Genomic DNA, 21579 nt, shown 5'->3' with positions numbered 1-21579 from the left:
ATCACCTTAGAATTTGTGAATAAAATTATGAAATCTACGTGTATCTACTATTCAAAATTGTTGCGGCTTTATACTTGCTGATTCTTGAATTTATAACTTCTTTTTCTTCTTTTCTTTTTTTAGAAATTTTTTTATTCAATACCAAAAAAATAAAAAAATAAAAACTAAACAAAGGAGTACTAGCATCCTTCCTTAAGGGCCCGTTTGGATTTGAGAGGAGAGGGAGAGAGAGTGGAAAAGAATAGAATAAAGTTGGCTAAAAATAGGCTAATTTTGAGTCAATTCTACTCTACTTTGTCTTCCTCCCTCTCCCTCAATCTCCCTCAATCTAAATGGATTATAAGCATTTTATTAACAAAACAAGGTGGGAAGCTACCCCACTCGGAATGAAATTAAGAAGACGTCAAGAATATTGAAAGAATATAGTATTAGCAATATAGATACATTGTACCATCACTCTTCAAATATATCAATATAACAAAGATATCTAAAATGTTCTTATATACAAAGGCGTAAGAAAAGAATAAACTAATTTATTCTAATTTGGTTGTTAAATATTTTAAATAAAATTTCAAATCCATTTTGATTTTTCCACCCCTCTGTGGCAGGTTCAATTTTGTATTCCCCTAAGAGATTAGAAATTATTCAAGGCATGTTTGGTAGATGGTCACAGACACTGTAATGTAATAGCTATTTCTATAGTTTAACTATTACATTAATAGTCATTTCTTATGAATAGTTATTCTTTAAAAAAAATATATATATATATATATTATTTATCTCTAAAAGAGTTATAAATAGTTATTCCTTAGTAGGTATAATAATTTTTCAATTTAATATATTTCCAACTATACAAAAAAATTTATGCACATAAGCACAAAAATTGTTGCGATGACTAAATAGAGGGCCAAAATGGGGATATACCCCTTTCAGTCAAACTTTCCAAAAAAATGTCCCATATTTGAAACTATTTGAGGATATGGCTCTGTTTTAATCTAAAAATCAAGTTTCAATGAAAAACTCAATTTGTCGAAAATCGAGTTATATGCAATCAAACTTAAAAATAAAATAAAATAAAATAAAAAATTGCAAGTTCCATGCAAATTTTTGCATATTACTTGATTTTCGACAAATTGAGTTTTTCATTAAAACTCGATTTTCTAAAAATCGAGTTTCAAAACAGGGGCATATTTTTAAATAATTTCAAACGGGAGGCATTTTGCTAGAAAGTTTGGCTGAAAGGGAGTAAAACCCAATTTGGGCCCTAAATAGAGATGGCAACTGAATTAATCATTACTATAAGCTCATGTACAAGGAATGGCTCAACAGAGCAGAATCCACCATAGAAACACAGTTGGAGGTAGACTTCGTTACTCATTTTTACATGAGAGTTTGTGAGAAGCTTCAGAATGTGCTTCCTCCAACTTCATTAAGAGATCCCTCATGAAAGGCGTGTTTGTGCCATGAGTAATTCTCAGTATATCTATAGCCTTGGTCACTGATTTTATTGCATCCTCTGTATCTCCCAGAAACCTGTTACGTTAATGAAAAGTTCAAAAATAATAATAGAGTAACACAGTTTGAAGGAAAAATCCAATCGCGGTGGAAACTGTTGTGAAGATGTTTTTTCATAGCCAGAGGGGTGCAAATAAATCCCCTCCATAAGCATGTGGTCCAGACTAATTTAAAAGCAACTCCAACATATCCAAACTGGTTTGCTTTAGTGTTATGATGCCTTGGTAGTCATATTAAAATCTAAAAGGATCCTCAAAATTATTGTATCTCATAATCTGTAACAAATTGGGAAATTTCTACTGCACACTACTTAGGGTCTGTTTAGATACTACTTATTGTTGAAAACTGAAAACATTGTAGCTAAATAATTTTTAAATGTGTGAATAATGCCGTGGGATTGTGTTTTAAAGAAAAATTTACTGAAATCCATACTTATGAGTCCTGTGAACAATGCATGGGATCCACATAAAAAAACGCTAAACACAGAAAACTTTCATTTCAGTGCAATCCAAACATAGGTTTAGTGCACACATAGGACCCACACTACCCAAAAACAAGGGAAATCTTGACTTCAAAGTGCCTTGAAGTCATGATTTCAAATTTTGAAATTGTGACTTGAAGTCATGATTTCTCTTGTTTTTGGAAGTGTGTACTGTGTGCAAGTGTGTGTGTGTCCTAGACACTTCCTGTAACAAATTATAGATATGTAAAGAGGGAATGGGATGGGGAAAGAACATTAGAAGATAGGTAGATGAAATGTCCAAGATAAATTGCTTCACAACTCGAGGCAGAATTGCACCGTTAACTAATAAACTCACAAAGTGCCTAAAGTAACAATTGGTCCTATTTTAAGGGACCTACTTTTTGTGCACATACGAATACCATACATGCATCACATCTGTAAAACCCTAATAAACCTCTACACTGAGTGAAACTCCTGGCCTCGCATGGTCACTTCCAAGTTTCACAATATAACCTGCTTAAAATACTAAGCTTTAACGACCAAAAATCTTAACCTTTAATACTAATCATTTATAGAACCATGATGGCAATCAAGAGTATTTATTACATCCCTCTCTCCTACAAAAATATACATTGTCCTGAGAGCAAGGACAAAACCTGACATGATTAATCAATAGAAATCTCCAGTTCAAATTTTGGACAGATTATATAAAAGTCTGAAGTGTGTGGAAAACAAATTTTTTTTTTTTTTTTGATAAGTGAAAAAACAAAATTTGTTAAACATATGGTTCCCATGTCAACTAAAAATTCATAAAAAGTGTTCAATTTATGGGAGACACGTGACTAACCGTACAATCATGGCACTGCAACACATTCACTCTGTAACCAAAATCAGAAAAGTAGTGAGGCAAGTGAAGACTAAACCAAATACTACTACGCCTCCTTTTATAGGAACCAATGACTCCAACCAAATTCTATCATAGTTTCAAGAATATTCTTTGACTAGGGGTTTTCTATGGAGTCCACAAGTTCTAAAATGTAGCACCTCCGTCCGTAAACAGGTATATTTATAAGTTTCCATAATATAAACTTAAAATCCCCCAGCAACAGCTACTAAATACCATGAGGTCATGTGGTTTTCTTTTTCATGCCTTATTCTATACGGCAATAGTTTCCACCATTTTGAGTAATAAGTTTCAAATACCTAGGAACAAACTTCGAACAGAACACCACAACTTCTGTCTTTGTTATGAAACATTTGTTGTGAGGAATCAGTTAGAGCATTTTGAACAATAATCAATGAAAGAATCTGTTCAGAATGGAAGTAACAACTAACAAATCTAAGCAAAGGATTCTAACCATTCAAGCTTTCCACAGGTATAATATTGTAGTCCAAGCAAGGGATGGAACCCTGGATATACTCCTGCAGTGAAACAGAGCCAAATATGGGATGTCAGCAGCAACAATAAGTGGAATTCATAACTTGTCCCCACCCAAAAGAAATGAAAAAAGAAAGGAAAAACAAGAAGAAGAATTATGTGGGCTTCATGAACATGAATTGCATAGTACAAGCAGGCATGAGGCATTTTATATTTTGATTTAAATAAAGATGCATACCAATTTGGAAATAATTTAATTAAGATGAATTTTGTGCCATTTCCTACTCTTTTTTTTTTTTTTTTTTTTTTTTTTATAATAAAAGTTTTGAAATGCAGAAGCACTGTACTACAGTTGACAGAAAAGTTTTGAATTCCTTTCCAGATTGGTTCCTAGAATAGAATATTTCGATGTACCATTTCGGGATTACCATTATATATGTAAATTATTTACTAAGTTAGTACTTTATATTTAATACCATCTTATTAACCAACATAAACTCATAAAAGCTAAACATTTAAAAAATAAATAAATAAATACAAGAGATCATAAAATATAATAGATAATTAAACAAACCAGAGGCTCACAAAAATCTATTAAATAATTAAATAAACTAAAATTATATAAAATCTCATACATATTTATATATATATGAAAAAACATCTCATACATAATTAAACTAACCAAAAAAATTCATAAAATCTCCTAAAAGTGGGCTTTCTTCTTAAAAAATTATAAGAAAGCCACAAAATTAATTTTGATCCAGAATGCATGCTCTGCCTAAAATTCTGGAATTTCAATGGAATGGCCAGTACAGACCAATATGGGGTGAAATTTTGACAGAGATGGAATAGAGGGTTAGTGTACTTGTTTACAGACTGAAATGGAATATTCCGGCCAAAATGGAACAAAATTTAAAACATCGGTTGACAGAATCTTATCAATAACTAAAAATGAAATTTAAAGAACTTCAAGGTTCTAGACTTCTAGTATAGAATGTTACAAGACTTCATTATTGTAAACTAATCATGTTTTCAAATATATAGTAGAATTTCAAAACTTGGGTAGAAACTGTCATAGATGTGTAAGCTTGAATTCAGAAGGCCTATTATTCAGTAACAGATTAAAGCCATCAGGAAAGGTGATTAAACTCCAGGTTTTTGAAAAGTAAGTAGAAAGTATTATTGAAAAATATAATTACTTTATGTTCACGATGATGAACACAAAGTATCTAACAAAATTACAAAGATACAACAAAAAAGCTAAGAGAACTATGAAACTCAATAACAGAAGTACAATGTGTAAAGCCCCAAACCCAAGACCACTCAAACAAGGATCAATGAGGATTTCAAATGAAACCAATGAAAAAATATTAAGAAATCAGCCTTCATGAGAGGATATTCACTGTGGAATTCTTTATCATATTCAAACCATTATTCATGTTTTTGGAGATCCACTCAAATCATTTCAATCTTCAACCTTTATCCAAAATATATATTTATACAACCTTTGGGAGAATATAAGATCAGAGAAATTTTTTGTCTAGGTTTGTTTCATGTTTTTTTCCCCTTCTTCTTCTGTTTGTTTATTTAGAAATTTTTCATCAATGTCACTAAAGTTCTGGTGTGCATCATAGCCTTCTTTCTCATTCCACATTGCTATCTCATAATGTCAGTAGTTGAGCTGATTTCAATATACATAATTAAGCTTTGTGCTTCCTTCAACATCTAAAAATTTCTGTTTGCAAGCAATCCCAAACTTATTTCTTTTAAAAAATTCAATGCCAGTTACAAAGCACTATTGTCAGATGTCCATATATCGCGAAAATCAAACACATTCTTACTGTTTTTTGAAAGAAAGAGAAATATATGACAGGTCATGCATAGTATTTCAGTTGAACCCTGAAGCTCCAAGTACTCTACAACAACTAGAATAGCAGAGGACTTAATATATCTCCTGCTGCAAATTCAAGTCAAAATATGGCATACTTTGATACACTGGAATGGTCAATTTGCAATATGCGAGAGCTTCTCTCCAATTTTGCAGCTCCATCAAAATCTTGAAAAACAAATAAAAGAAAAAAGTAAGATTTTGTTTTACTATTGAGTTTGGTGCTCCCATGAGAATGGATTCATTTCATTTGGTTTAATAGGCATTTAGAGGCACGATCCATGCTTTAGAATTAGAGGTGTTGCAAAGTAGAAAAGTATTAGGAAAAATTTGGGAGTCATCATAAAAAGTAAGAAGAAAATATTCAAAAAGAAAACATTGCAAGCTTTAGTAACATATTACAAGGAATGGAGTCATAGGCTCATATCTGCTCCCCAAAAAATCAGTAAGGAATTACTTCCAGTGCTATTTTAAGCAGAGTACTATACAGATCTACTCCAATAGGATGTAGAATAATCTCAAACCTTTAATCACCCCCCCTCCCCCCACCAAAAAAAAAAAAATTACAGGGTTGAGGCCTGCTAGTTCTAGTTTTAATTCCTCATTAATGCACTCTTCGTTTAATTGCTAGTTTGCCCAAATCTAAAAGTAAGGATTAGCAAGTAAAGAATTCATGTATCCGTATCTAAAGGACCCAAACAAGATCTGGTTTTTCATCCAAAATTTAAAGAAAGCTCCAGTAGCATTTGACTAAGTAGAAGATATGCCAATAGGATTGAGCTCCATATAACTTAAAAACAAGAGGAGAATTTCAAAAAGAAAAAAAAAAGGATAAAGTGCACTAGCACCCCTAGTGATTTCTTGCAATTTTATTTACATCCCTGGGTTTCTAATTTTTCTAATTACACTGCTGTGGTCATTAACAAAAATTAGTCAAATGAGATGCATGTGACCTCACACACTCTCCTTATAATCACACCCCCCATGGTACCCAATTATTCTCATGTGGTTAATTTCTTCAATGATTTATAGCCGGAAGGGCTGGAAGTAGTTGATTAGAAAAATTTGGTGCCACAAGTGATATAGCCTCATAGGAAAAAAGGAAATTAGTAAGTGTCAAAAAAACTATAATAAACCCATTGGGGCGTAGGTGTATTTCACCCTTAAAAATGAATGAAACATAAAAGAAAATAAAAGCTAAATAATCTACCTTTAAAACCTTTTCTCGAGTTTGCATCAAACTTATTGAGAAAGGATGGCACAGTTTCCTTTGGAGCTTTTCAATTGTCTGATGCATGGAAACAGCTTCCAGTTGATCTAAGCTCAGTCAAAGACAAGTTCATGCTCAATAGGGTAACAAATTTATATAAGTTGAACTATTTAAATCGTGCCAGTGGAAAGGATATTGTAGATTAATTAAACATAGAATCATGCTGTCAAATTGCCACTAATGAATTCTCAGCACAAACAATTTAGAAGGATACTGCCAGATGACAAAGACATAAGAGCCTTTTCTGACATTGATTTTACTTCACTTGCAATCTTTCTTATCTCTTCCTTGTCCCTAACACGTCCACATTGTTGGCATATAAACCCTTTGTCATCTGCATTCCAAATAGTAAAAGACAAAAATAGTAACTTTGGCCTACTAACTGACCATTACTTTGTAATAAATGACTGATTACAGCTAATCACAAACCAGAGCTGCGGAGTAGAAAACCATTGCATCCTTCATCCTTGCACCTATAACCTTCCAGAACTGCACTTTCTTGGATATCATCAGACTGACCCTTCAATGGAGAACTAGCTTAATTAACCAGCAGCATATCTAGGTTTCCAATATTATATAAGATGCTACTAGTTTAACAAGGAAAAACAAATCCTAAAAAGCATAATGTAGCAAGTACCAGTTTTATGCAGCGGGGACACGTGCAAGTAAAAAGGTACTGTTCTTTGAGAGCCTTTTGCCGAGTCATAGTGCTTCCAGTAGTGTCGATGTAACTAATCAAGACCTTACAAAATACAACCATATAAACAGTATTTACACTTGACTTGAAGAAAAAGGCTGCTAGAATTATAGTTAAGTGATTAAATTCATTATTTCCTAATAGTTTAAACTTTTGGGACAATCGGTAATTTAACATGGTATCAGAATAAGAGATATTGAGTTCGATCCCTAGCTTTACTCTACCTCCCATTTAAAATGTTAAAAATCTCATGTGTTGGGCCCCCACTTATTAAGGGGAAGTTTAGGCCCACACATGAGGGGGAGTGTTAGAATTCTGGTTAAATAATTAAATTCATCATTTCCTAACATCTTAAACTTTTGGGATAATTAGTAATTTAACAAAGTCTATGGGATAACTTTAGACCCTCTAAATCAATTTTAATTAACAGCAAAGAGTTTTAGACAACATTCTAATGGATTATGAGATAGTAACTTACTTAGAAGAGATAAGTAGAAAAGACATATAACAGTGGTGGGAGTGGTTTTTGCAAACGGAGAATTGAAAGAACCATTCTATCATCACTGGATTACACAACTGAGTTACTCTGGTAATAAACATTCATTTTATTTGATAGGATGAATTGCTCAGGGACACTATCGCTCTCAAGGAGGCCCTATTGAGGGGGGACCTGTTCACCTTCCTCAATTACAAGCATGAAGTCTTTGATATGGTCAAGGCATATCAGAAAGGAAAATGAGGGTAGTCCAAGCTTCAGAGGCAATGTAAAACAAAGGGCAATAAAAAATAACAAACAATGATCTTATAAAGATTACCATGAAATTAAACTGTGTTTGAAACATTTTTTACAGATGAAAACATGGGTGATATCCAGAAACCTTGGCCCTTCATTTAGGGAGTAAGAAGAAGCGTATAAGTTGATGTAAAAGGTTCAGCCTTAGAAAAATGATTTACCAGGTATGATCCAGATCACAGAGACAGCTTTTTTTCTTTGGCTGAGACAAGTTAATATTATGTTTGGGAGTTGAAGGGAGAGGGAATAGTTATCTCCTTTTCTATTTGGATGTTTAATAAAAAATAGGTTGAGAGACAGAGTGAGGGAAGTAAGCATTCCTCTCTTTGGTTGTGGTGTAAAGGAGAGAAAGGATAAGGTATTATGCAAACTGAGTATGCAATAAATAAATGATAAGAGTTCAGTAATACATTGTAGATTTTTTAATAAATTGGGAAATATAGAAAATTCATAAAGTTTGTATCCACTCATGTTAAATTCTGCTGAAGGAACTGAAAAAAGGGGCTTGAAGGGCTACTGTAACCATCAATATCCCTCAAATCCTCTCCCCCTCCCACAAAAAATACATCCAAACAGGGAGAAGAGCAACCCCCAACCCTTTTCCCCTCCCCTTTCCTTCCCAATGCCTCCATCTAAGCACTTATATGTCCACAATTGCATTGCATATGTAGAAAAGGTGGGAAGCCATGTACTACAACTGCTTCACAGTATTTTCCTAACATTAATCTTGAATCAAGAAGCAATTTCAAGCCTTGAATGGATTCTTGAATCCTGAATTCTCACTACAGTGCCAAAACCACTTTGCCCCAGCAGTATCTCTTTTTGTCTTTTCACATTCTTTTTTTTTTTTTTTTTTTTTGATAAGTAAGAAGCTTTCACATTCATATTATAAGAGAAAAGAAATGGTCCTTTAAAAAATCAAAATACAAAAAAACACACATACGTGTAAGTACTGCAGATTGAAGTCAAAGGGCAGACTAAATTCATTAGGGTGTAGATCCAATTAAGCAACATAACGTATAGAACAGACCAGGAACATGAAGGAAATGAAATTTGGAAAGAAAGCAAATTCTCAGCTCAAACTCTGGTCAATTATGATTATGTATTTTTAGAGATTAAGTTGTAACATGTAGGTAAGAAGTATGACTCAGGTTTATTACCACTACAGTCTGCAATATATCATAACATGTCAAATATTTAATACATTTTTTTTTTTTGATAAGTAAAGGAAGATATATAAAAAAGAAGAACTCAGCCCCGTACATAGGAAATGTACTAAGAAGGCAAAAACATCAAGAGCATACATAGTGAATTCATTTTTTTTAAAGCTAAAAGACATAAAATCCAACAATTTTTAAAAGAGCATATATTACCTCAGCTCCTTGGGGTATATGCTGCACAGCACGTATCACAGCCAACCTTCCCTCAAACACCAAAACAGAATTGGGCAAGCAGCTACAGTGCCAGAAGCATTTAGCAGAGTAACCTCAACATGATGAAATTCAGAAGAAATCAATTCACTAAAGTAGTTACCTGTGGTTAATAATGGAAATGACAGGGTACAGTCCAGTCCCCAGGGGAATTAGTTCACTATCGCAAATGGTATGTGCATTGCATGCAAACTACATTGGATCGAAAGTATCATAATTCATCAGAATATCAATCTTCCCTTTGGAGACGAATCTTATTCAGAAATCAGTGTGTTAAACAAAAATTTGGTCCCATGAAAAAGATTTTGAAATATCAATAGCTAATGCAATTTGCAGTTGAATATTGATATAAAAGAAAAAAAAAAATCTGTTTATTTAATTAGAACATTCCCTCTTATTTAGCACAAATGGTTGTAGTACCCATCATGTCCACAGTATAATTTGAATAACACCAAAGAAAAACTTAATAGGAGCCTTAAAGGCCTTAAAGTAATTATTCTTAACTGCAAAAGAAAATTACTAAGATAATCAATTTAAAACTATTTATCTTGAAGACCTTGGAAAAGTTTTCTGCAATCTCTTTTATGTTGATGTCAGGCTGCTGAAGTATGAAGTTCACAAGGTTAGCCATCTGAGCATACAGTACCAGTTGCTTCTCATCAATGTCAGGCATGTCTTCATAGAAGGTTAAACAAAACAATTACCTGGAAAATATAACAATTGAAAGAGACTCTAGATGGAGCACATTGAAAGCAAAGAAATTATTGGGGTAGGATACGAGACACCAATGCCTCCACCAAGTTGTAGTTGTCTGTAGCAGTAGTAGGGATGACCTAGCATTAAAAAGAAATACAATTAATTCCATGAGTTATAAAAAATTTATACAGCATTTGAAAGAAAAACAACTTAACTATGGACTAATTTTATGTTGTACATCAATTCATAATATTTTGGGTGAATTACTCTAACCTTAACCTGTTTTCAATTCGGTCATTAAAGTTTCTCTTTTCAATTGTTTAACTTCCATTTGTTTCTAATTTATTCCTTCTATCCACCTCTGCCCAATCCACAACATTAGTCCACCAAAAAGTCGTTTTGGAAAGTGAAATGCTAAAAATAATTGCAAGATTTGACAGAACTAAACGGAAGAACTAAATTGAAAACATATTAAAGTTGAAGGATAGAAATGAAAAAAATTTAAATTAAATTAAAGGACTGAATTGAAAACAGGTCAAAGTTAGATGGTGTAATTTGTAATTTAGCTTCTTTCTTTTTTCTTTTTTTTTTGATAAGTAGATTTTTTAATTTAGCCTTATCTTTTTCATCATTCTAATGTTTCTTCTCTCTTGATGTCTCACCTTTTATTTTCTGTTGTTGCATTTTCATACACTACCCTGTAAGTAGCTAAAACAATATTGTTGGCACTACACCAAGACCCACCAACACTGTGGGAAAAATGCTACCTATCCAACTATATAAAACATTGAGTTTAACTGTTTAAGACAGCCCTAACAGTCAGATAATACCAATCAGATAGGTTCTGCCAATGTGAGAGTAACCAATGGACAATGAGAGACAACCGTAGTCACGCTCCAAGATTAGCACTCTAGCTCAACATTGTGATGCATGTAATTTGACGAACACATTGAAAATAAAGTGAATGAGAAGCTAAAAGTAGTGTCCCAACTCCCAATTGGAGTACCCAAACTGAAGCATATAATTATAGATTGACAAAAACATTATAACTGATATATACCTTTTCACTTTGCAGTTTTCTTCGAAGGTAGAGTTTCACCATTAGACGAATGGAAGGTGTAACACATTTTCTTCTGTCTTTATCAAGCCTTGACAGAGCTTCACATTCAAGACGATGCAACTTCCAGTCCAACTTCTGAAATTATAAAGCACAGAATCAATGAATGGAGGGGAAGTATACATAGTCCAATTGGCTATACATACTGAATGATGAATTATACATTCCTTTCTGAGTTCTAAGTCATCATAAGGGGACAAAGGGTTCCAATTTTTATCTATTTTGTCGTCATTTAAAATTTTATAAAAGAGTATTCTTGCTTCTAGCAAACACTAAAAAGGAAAGGTGATCACAATACTTCATACCTTGGCATAAAGGATCATCCCTTTTATGAAAAAAAGAATATCCAAATATGTTTCCATATCAAGTCTAATATTTCTCCATAGGATATTTTCATGGATTAAGTACTTTGCCAGAGGTTGATTATTTTTTTGATAATTCAATAGTTACAATTGGGGGGGGGGGGGGGGGGGGGGTGTGGTGGGGTTTGAACATTGACCGTCTCTGTTGGAAACACCAAGAAGTACCAGTTGAGAGCTAAAAGGCTCTTGGCTGTGCCATAGGTTGATTATGATCTATACTTGAAATTTTATATACTCAAGTCAAGCCCAACATTCCAATTTCCAAGTAGAAAGATGGAATAGGCAAGTGAATCACAAAACATTTTACTGGATAAGATGCTGCATAACATAAACATATGTATCAAATTTACCTGGCAGGTGCTACCACAGTACCACACAACATGACAACCTGAACACTTCTTAAGGTTACTTGTTGTGAAGCACCCATCGCATCTTGAGTCAACTGGGGACTTGTTTGGTACACAGACATAAGGCTCTTGGCTTATAATTACTTCTCCTGAAAAATTATAGCTGCATTAAAATAAGCTTAAAAAAAATTATCACTAACATTATTTGAATAACTTTGTATTCTTCAAATTTGAATTTAGCTTAGCTATATTTGATTTTTCAAAGCTTCTTAACATGCATTAATTTTCAACAACTGGTAATTGGGAAAAATTGAGAGAGAGACCTGGATGGAAATCTCTGGTGGTTAAGAGGCACCTGCCTTTCTCTGGAAGATTAGAAAGAGTTAGACCATTTCCTTTCAGAGCACTCTGCAACTCCTCCATGGTTTTTCTTTCATATACATACATATACCCACACCAGAGAGCTGTAGAAATAGAACTAGAAAGAAAGAAAGAAATTAAACCCTGAAGCTGAACCCGTGATTGTGATTGTGATTGTGATAAAAAGAAGCGGTGTGGGAAGAACACGACGCAAACGGGTTGACCCGAACCGACCCGGAAATTCAGGGTTCGGGCGACTGGTCGGTCAAAATTATTTTTAATATTAAAAAAAAAAAAAAAACCCTTTAATATTAGTGTAGAGTCACACGCAACACATGCTTACAAAGTTGAGTTGAAAGAAACAGCAACAGCACTCCCACTTCGAGACACCAGGAAGAACCACCGAACCTCAAACAAAGTTTGAAATCCTTACTGGGTTTTCTCGAAATTCTCTATTTCGGGTTATCTCAATTTTTCATTTTGGAATTACTTCATTTTTTTTTTTTTTTTTTTTTTTTTGGGGTTTTGATCACTAATATGTTTCTAAAACTTAGGATAGGAAAGTTTGGGATTTTTTTAGAAAATAACAACAAAACCCAAACAATATCATTAGTTAGGAAACGTTTTAAACTATTTTGGATTCTAGCAATTCGAATCTAAAGTGGACGATTTTTGTGTTTCTAAAACTTAGGATAGGAAAGTTTGGGATTTTTTTAAAAAATAACAACAAAACCCAAACAATATCATTAGTTAGGAAACGTTTTAAACTATTTTGGATTCTAGCAATTCGAATCTAAAGTGGACGATTTTTGTGTTATGAAATCGAGTAATTTTTACTCGATTTTGCTTTTTTGCCAGTACCTTAAACTATTTTGGATTCTAGCAATTCGAATCTAAAGTGGACGATTTTTGTGTTATGAAATCGAGTAATTTTTACTCGATTTTGCTTTTTTGCCAGTACCTGAGGTGGGCCCAATATGCCAGAAATCGAGTTCAATGTAGTCGTTTTGTAAGAGTAAAAAACGAGTTCAATGGACTCGTTTTTTACTCTTACAAAACGAGTTCAGTAAACTCGATTTATGCGTGTAAGCCATCCACTCAAAAGCAGGCACACAAACACACAGCACTCTCTCATTTCCCTCTCTGACTAACACACTCCACCTCTAATCACCACCGTCTATTCAACAACCTCACATGGTAACAACCAACGGTTCTGATTGAGAAATCAAAATATTAAAAATTCACGCCCTTTTTATATGCCTTTTTTCTGTAAACGTTTTTTCTCTCTTGCCCGGCTCTATCACCGCCGCTTCATCTTCAAAACATTATTTAGAAGTTCCCTTTTTTTTTTTTTTTTTTATATGTAACCACCGTTTCATAAACCCTAAAAAAAAAATTCCACTTCTTTCTCCGCTTTGATTTTTTCAAGAAAAATAACAAATTGTCGAGAGAAAAAACAACCATAACAAACCCGGAAAGGGGTGAATATTCTGGGTTTGTTTAGCAACAGAACCAGAGAGAGAGTGAAAACTCAAGAAATAGACATCCACATTTGTGAGTTTTTTTTTTTTTTTTTTTATCTTGAAAAAAATAACTTTCAAAACTTTCACAAAAAAACCAAACACAAAAAACTTTCAAACTTATTTTCTAAAAAAATCCAAAAACTTCAATCTCAGTCGAGCTCTCTGACACTCTCTCATTCCTGTCGCTCCGTCGCCGGCAGCGTCGCCGACTCCCGTCGCCGTCGCTGTTTCTCCCTCCCTTCGCCGTCGCTGCTTCTCGCTCCCGTCACCGTCGCCGTCGCTGCCTCTCGCCGTCACTGCCTCTCGCCGTCACAAGTAAACTCTCACAACACCATTTTGCTTACAAAGAAAAGCAGTTCAGAAAAGATTCAACTTTCAATCGCTAAACAAATTTCAGAAAAGATTCAACTTTCAAACGATGACTGTTGGAAACATGCTGGCAGTTTATAAAAGGAAATCGAGTCCAAAGGACTCGGTTCCTAAGCCTGAAAAACGAGTTCGTTGAACTCGGTTTCAAAGAGTAGAAATCGAGTCCAATGGACTCGGTTTCCAGGCTTTGAAACCGAGTGCAAGGGACTCGGTTTCCATGCTTTAAAACTGAGTCCTTTGGACTCGTTTTCCAGGCTTAGAAGTCGAGTTCTTTTAACTCGATTTCTCGCAATAATAAACTAATAAACCCAGGAAATCGTGGATACTGAACTCGAGTTGTTATATTCCAAATGAGTTTCAAACGTTTCCTAACTAATGAAATAGTTTCGGTTTTGTAGTTATTTTCTGAAAAATCCCGAAAGTTTGTACCTTGTGTTGTGTGGAAATTTTAAGAGATCCCAACTTTTTAATTTTAATAAGCCAAAAAATCTCTTCCTTTTTGCGTTGGCATCGTATTATATTGAAAACACGAAATGGAAAATCACGTTTTACCCGCCTATTATTTGCTTGAATACGAATTATCAATAACTGGTTTAAAAGATTACTCTTTCTACCTGAAATTTTAATTATATTTGCTTTTGATTCATGAATTCTAATGTATTCAGATAGTAATAAGGTTTGTGTTGTATTTTTTGAGCTTTCTTTCCTTACATGATTTATACTTGCCAATTTAAGGTAATATATAACCTTTTTCCAAGTACATGTTGAAAAATATCAAAAGGAAAAGGTGCTTAACTTTGTTTTAATGGCTTCTATTCAGGAGTTTCATACCCGTGACAAGAAAAAATATTTTGTTTTGTGTGTGTGTGTGTGTGTGTTTATACTATCTTATTGTTGGTATGCCGTATGCCACTTTTTATTTTCTGTTTAGGTCTTAATGACAAAATGATTTACTCAATAATATTGTTTTATGGATATATTGCTCTTATCTATGAGTAAAGGTTGTTGTTTACCTCTCTTTAATATTCTTAGAAGCTCAAATTTGGAAATTCAGATGCTAAGAGGTTATTAACACTATTTTTAGAGGATTGGAGGATAGACAAGATTTAATCTCTTTTGCTTTGCCATATGTGGACCCTTGGCAAGAAAGGAATAGTTGACCTTCAATACAATGAGGTTGCTCTGGATATGTTGAAGTCTTTGCTGTTAAGTTTGCTGTATGATTGGATGATATCTTTTCTTCCTCCTTTCTATTGATACTTGTTCTTTTTGTTTTAATGTCATTGTGTCTATGTACACAACTTGTGTACATGGTGTACTCTTGAGTTTTTTTTTTTTTTTTTTAATTAATGTTTATTACTTTTCAAAATAAAAATAGTTTGTTTGATTTTTAGGTTGAATTGAATGTGTAGGTTGTGTTCTCTTTCCTAGAAAATTTGATCATTTTGTCTACTAAGCCCATCAGGAGAAAATGCCCCTCGATTACCTGCTAACTGATTTTAGCAGGTGGAATCAGTTGCCCATAGGTTTTACTAGCTAGAGGCGAGTCCAAAGGGGTCTTCTTTAGAAAGGTTCCCTACTTTATCAAAAACAAATGTTGTGCCTATTGTGTAGGTTTGAAGTAACATGAACCACTGTGATATCCACAGTTGGGTCAAATAAGATTTAAAAAGAAAAAGATGATAAATTGAGGATTATACTGGAAGGGACAGAGTGTTCTGTTTTAGGACTCTTGCTGAATTCATGAACATTTATGTTAGCAACTCAGTTACTTTCATGAATATTATGTATGCATGCATGTGATACTATTGGTATTTGTTTGGCTTGGTAAAAAGGTTTTTAATACATTATGTGATTGAGTGTGACTACTGAAATTAATAAATTATATGTTTGGCTTGGTAAATTTACATTTTTCTTGATTCATTAGCATACTCCTAGAATATGTAACTAAAAGGGAGTGTATTTAATTAAGTAAAGTGTCGATAATATAATATTGAAATTGATTTTTGATCGTGAATTTATAGTTTACATTTTTTGTAATGCTCTGTAAATGAGAAGTTGATTAAAGGTTATTGTTAATCAGAGTAGTGGGAAAATGGTTTCTGAATTAATAAATGCAAACCCAATTGTGTATGAGAAGAAAGAACGTCGAGCATGAAGCATGCCAACTGTTGTGGAAGAGTATGCTGTAGAACCCATTGACCAACAAGAAGTTTTTGATATCCTTTCTCTTCAATTATTTTGGTATGGTCTATGTACTTTTAAAAGTACTTATTATAGAGGAATATCAAAAGTTGTGTTTAGGGAATTGGGATTGGATTACACAATTTTTAATTTTTTTTTGCTTTTTGAGTTGTTTTGAGCTTACTTTGGGAATTAGTTCCTCTATTTTTGACATGGAAATGAAATGAAAGAAATAATTCTTGGTTTTTGACTCTCTCACACACATGCACGCCCACACTCATGCATGTTGGTGCAAACAAATAATACTTGATTTTAGTTCCATGTGTCTTTTTTTTTCGTTTTTCATACAATCATCTTTAGGTTTACAGCCATATAGATGTGTGTATGTAAGCTGATACTTAACAAGTAAATAAAATATGGTTTCAGCATCAGCTAAACATGTTATTATTGGATGCTTGACATCTTATGTTAAAATTCAAGTTCTGAATTAATATATGCTGAACTTAAAAATAAATATGTTTATATTCAATTTTCTTTTGAACATTGTAGTTCTTAAGATGCTTTCTGAAGTTGATCACTCATTTCTGGTTATGATATGGAAGAGAATGTACAAGTTCATTTTGCATCTAATTATGTGTGGTTAGTTATTCCTTCTTCTTCTTTTTTTCTCCTTAACATTCTTAAATCATGTAAGAGATATAAAAGACCTAGAGCATCCATACTCTTTGGAGGAGCTCAAAGTAATAACAGAAGATGCAATTGAAATAGATGACCAGCAAAGTTATGTTAGGTAGTGACAATATTCTGTCTAACTTATTCTTGATCCTATAATGCATTTTTTGTTGATTGTGTTCTTTTCTCCTCATTCTAATAAAAGGGTGCTTTGCTTCAGGATCACATTTACTCCCACAGTTGAACATTGTAGTATGGCAACAATTATTGGTCTTTGCTTGCGAGTAAAACTTTTGAGGAGCTTGCCCTCTCGTTACAAGGTATCGACCTTATTTCCTTATTGTGAACATTCATCACACAAATTGTTCATTCATCACACATTTTCATTTTTAAAATTCCTTAAGTTATTTTGCATGAACATGTAGAACCAGCTTTCAGTTTAACAAATCACAGACCAGTAATAGAGAACCAGTACATTAGAGATTTTATACTTGTACACTTCCTTTGGGCCAAATGTTTTTTATTTGGGTGTGGGGATGGGGGGAGGGGGGTGGTAAGAGTTTGACAGGTTTGTACACTGCTCTAAATAAGCTGATTAATGCATAAGATTGATAGACTTTGCCTATGTTTGGGCCAAAGGTTGTGTTTAATGTTGTGCATTTGGAGGGAACGCAATAACCGCATGTTTGAAGATTTGGAGAGTGGCAAATCAGCTTCTTGCCTCTTTTGCTGGCTCTTTATTTGACTAGTCTTGGGCTTGGGAACTCACAACTAGTGATTCCCTCCCGATGTTTATAGAGTCTCTTCTTTCTTATACATAGTTTTGTTATTTTCCTTTTTTCTTTCTTTTTGTACTCTTTGGCTACTTTGTTTTTTTCTGCATGAAGTAGTCTTTTTTCAATAAATTTTTCTTACCTATCGACAAAAAAAATTGTTGGTCTTTTGTCTTTGATGAATGGGTTGATGGCTCTTTCTAAGTAGAAATATATGGATAACAAATGCATGCATAGAGTGTAACAATCACCTTAGAAACAGTGTAAGATCTGCAGTGTTAGCTTTAAACAATGGACAGTCTACAAGATTGTTAGCTTTGTACATTGAACTGCAAAATGCCTGATATTTTTCCAATAAGCTCTAGCTCAAATGGCACTTCTTTCTCCCATAAAAATGGCTGGAGATTTAAGTCATGGGATCAAAGCCACAAGTGTGTGTAACTGAGATTTTGTTTTACTATTTTTGGATACATGTATGTAATTAACGTTAGATGTTATAGATTTAAATGATATGAGGACCAATGTCTTAAAACATACATGGAGTGAGATAAGTTCAAGGACTATGATGTGTAACACATGAGGCGATATCTCATGAGCCCACTCCACTCATAGACCGTGGGTCTTACAGGTGTTGTTGTTTGACTTGTATACCCTTAGGTGAGCATTTACCACAATTATCATTTAGTGATACACTGATGCCACTTAATGGTTTATATTGGAATTTGGAACATAATTTATGTAAACTGTGTCTTTGTTACTTTTATATATATATATATATATATATATGAAATTTGAACTGGGCTTGGAATCTCCTGTGCTACATGTAAGATTTACCTCATTACAACTCTTTCTTAATTTTTGTTTAGGTTGATATTAGGTTGCCCCTCGATCTCATGCATCCGAGTCTGCAGGTAATCACTCTCTCTCTCTCTCTCTCTGTGGCTAGCGTGTGCATGATTATCTACATGTGGTTCTTAGATTATGGATATATTACTTATCAAGTTAATGCATGTTATGTAGAGCCACATTTGCCAAGCTAACATGCTATTCAGCTTATCTAAATCCTAGTCATGTCTACTCTCTTGAAGTGCTTTTTTAAATCCTTACCTATAAAGAAATACTAGTCTATTGCACGGCCCTTAATCTCAATATCATATAATTTAAAGACGCAATATACCAATATTGCTATTGAAGTTCACTTGTATGCCTGCTCATTATATAGCATTTCATAGACTTGGAAACAAGGACTTACTCGATGGTTTAGAGATTTCAGGCCGATCATCTTCATTCTATTAGGTTTTAGATATGCTTTTCTGATAAGCGATTTGGATATGCTTATTTCTGAGTCTTAGAATGCTGTTGTGGATGGTAGACAGATTCTGGATTCAGTTCTCCTTGCTAATGACTATGTAGACAGCCGTGTGTGTGTGAGGAGCAAAATCCCAGGAGTGATATGCAAATTGGACATTGAAAAAAGCTTATGACCATATAAATTGGGAGGCTCTTATCTACTTATTAGGGAGGATGGGTTTAGCAATAATATATGCTCCCCGCTCTACGGTAACAAAACATTTTTGTATTGCTACTCATCTGGAAAGAACAACAGTATCATCAATTGACCACGAATAACTTCTGGAAAAAAAAAAGGTTTAAAAAATTAAACAATCTTTTAGAAATGCCTTTTCTGTATACTTGTACACTTAAAAGCAAAATCTCTTGAAATTCTAATTCTTATACAAAAGGAATTAAATATAATCTACAAAACAACCAAAAACTTATTGTTTGCTGAGATGAACTTATATCTTGCTTGCAAAGTTGGTTACCTCATATTTGCAGGATCAATTACATCTTTCTATTTTATAGCTCTTTAAAGAGCAATACTTGTTAAGTTAAAACTATACTCTATAGTCAAATTGTCCAATATTTTAAGCCATGTTAATGGGTGCTCTTAGGACAATTTATTAACAAACCATTTTAGGAAAGTTTTGACACCACTTTTATTGGAAATAGAAAAAGCTATCAAGACATTAATTGCTTCTTTTTCTTTTCCCATAAAAACATTCTTAAAATGGTTCACTAACAAATTCCCTTAGGGCATTCGTTAACATTTTTCTATTTTAAAAGGTCTCCACTGTGTAGACCTTCATTTTGTGACAGAAAGGCTGGATTGGTTAAATCATCACTGTTGGATAGTCAAGAACCATCGTAGAATGAAGATGATCATTTCATATAAGCAACAAATAGATACATATATTTTCCACAGGGAAAACTGTTTTTTGATGAAAACTAAACCCACCGTATTAAAACACACATGATAATTAATATTTTAAACACTTATTGAAGTATAAGTGGATTGACTATAAAGACAATTACTTCTATAACCACTAAGGGCTGACCCACGTTAGGGCGAAGGGGGTCCATACAATATAGATATGTTTGAACCTTTAGTGATCCAAAGTTCCATGGTCCTTGGAAGACTTTCTCTGCTAATTTATAGATTTGTTATGAAGAAGAGGAGTTTGAGAGCAGGGTTATAAATCGTGGTGTTTTAAAATGCTTAAACCTGAAAATTTTGGGGGAAAATCAAGGCAAAAAAAAAAAAAAAAAACCGTAAGAATAGAATCTAGGACTATTGTTTTTGATGTTGCTAAAATATGTTAGCATTTTCTTGTATGCTCACTCAATTTGTCGTAGAAATTATGACACTACGAAATGACATTCATGTAGGATTTTTTTCCTTCTTGGTATACGCAGTTAACAAGCAACTAAATGATAAAGAACGGGTGGCAGCAGCACTTGAAAATCCAAATCTTGTGGATATGGTTGATGAATGCCTGGCTCCATCCTACGATTGAACTGTTGTACATCCATGGAATGTACTTAGATTAATAGTCTGTCTAAGCCTTTGGTCCATGGCTGCTATAAGATTTTCTTACTTATCAAAAAAAAAAAAAAAAGATTTTATTTTCCTGTCTCATTCATGCAGTTTTGTCATTTCAGCTTTGTAATCTGAATTAGATGCAATTTGGATGTCTTGTATTTTTTTTGTTTAGTCTGTTAATGTAGGTGATTATGTTAAAGAATTTTTTCTTACCAAGTAATCATAGATTATTCTGGACTCTTAGATGCAAATGTGAAAACATTGTATATTTATAGTCTCTCTTATTTAACACAGGAGATGATTTTACAGGTGTGCCACATTGTCAGTGAAATTCCATCAATTCAAAGTGTTGTTTTGTTGGTAAATACTGACATTATTTGAAGTTCTCAAATCATAAGTTGCATGATGAGGTTTTTAGCTTACAGCAAATTGAGGCTTATGGTGCCTAATTTTATGTGAGGATTACATGCCACTGTCCTTGATTGTGGCAGTGAAGTTGAGGTAGGTTTTATGATCAAATCTTAGAAAGAATTAGAGCTTTTTATTTTTTTTATATATGGGCAAATAATATCCGACTGATACAAAATTTAACATTTGTATTAAGAGTGTAAAGAACATGCAATTCAACGGTTAAATTTTCAAAATATAAAATAATATTTATTTTATTAAGTGAAGTTACAGCCTAAGGCTACAACCAATTTTGTAACTAAACTTTGTCCTATGTGTGTGTGTGTATATATATATATATATATATATGCAGACTCCTCGAGGATTAAACGATTTGCTAAACTCATAGTTGAGTTTTTACATCACACTAGGTGGGTTCCTTTTTCAATTGGACATGATCCTAATTCTTAATAT

The 21579-nt window shown here is 33.4% G+C and overlaps 2 protein-coding genes across 13 annotated transcripts; one reads left to right on the top strand and one right to left on the bottom strand.

The window, feature by feature from the left end:
* Positions 1-861: 861 nt before the first annotated feature.
* Positions 862-12484, bottom strand: LOC126698276 (histone-lysine N-methyltransferase ASHR1). Of its 2 annotated transcripts, none has more exons than XM_050395385.1 (14): positions 12280-12484; positions 11960-12105; positions 11191-11325; positions 10213-10267; positions 9991-10109; positions 9538-9626; positions 9378-9459; positions 7152-7256; positions 6944-7028; positions 6729-6848; positions 6455-6561; positions 5343-5412; positions 3337-3400; positions 862-1533 (listed from the first exon to the last, which is right to left on the bottom strand). In XM_050395385.1, the coding sequence occupies exons 1-14, from the start codon at positions 12401-12403 to the stop codon at positions 1371-1373; spliced, it is 1464 nt and encodes a 487-aa protein (XP_050251342.1). In that variant the 5' UTR covers positions 12404-12484; the 3' UTR covers positions 862-1370. The 2 variants fall into 2 exon arrangements, with proteins under 2 accessions (XP_050251342.1, XP_050251341.1); XM_050395384.1 differs by having other exon boundaries at positions 6944-7034; positions 12280-12483.
* Positions 12485-12574: 90 nt separating this feature from the next.
* LOC126698277 (protein AE7-like) lies at positions 12575-21348 on the top strand. 11 transcript variants are annotated; one of them, XM_050395387.1, is made up of 6 exons: positions 12613-12777; positions 16297-16429; positions 17079-17182; positions 17285-17384; positions 18704-18748; positions 21013-21309. In XM_050395387.1, the coding sequence occupies exons 2-6, from the start codon at positions 16370-16372 to the stop codon at positions 21097-21099; spliced, it is 396 nt and encodes a 131-aa protein (XP_050251344.1). In that variant the 5' UTR covers positions 12613-12777; positions 16297-16369; the 3' UTR covers positions 21100-21309. The 11 variants fall into 11 exon arrangements, 7 of the variants coding, with proteins under 7 accessions (XP_050251349.1, XP_050251348.1, XP_050251347.1 ...); XR_007646425.1 differs by lacking the exons at positions 17079-17182; positions 21013-21309 and adding exons at positions 16942-17031; positions 20592-20969 and having other exon boundaries at positions 12620-12777; positions 16292-16452; XM_050395389.1 differs by having other exon boundaries at positions 12624-12777; positions 16349-16429; positions 21013-21313.
* Positions 21349-21579: the final 231 nt, after the last annotated feature.

Source organism: Quercus robur, chromosome 9 (genome assembly GCF_932294415.1).
Source record: "Quercus robur chromosome 9, dhQueRobu3.1, whole genome shotgun sequence".
Lineage (NCBI taxonomy): Eukaryota > Viridiplantae > Streptophyta > Magnoliopsida > Fagales > Fagaceae > Quercus > Quercus robur.
Note: the sequence above shows the minus strand (reverse complement) of the source record. Positions and strands in the feature narration are given on the sequence as shown.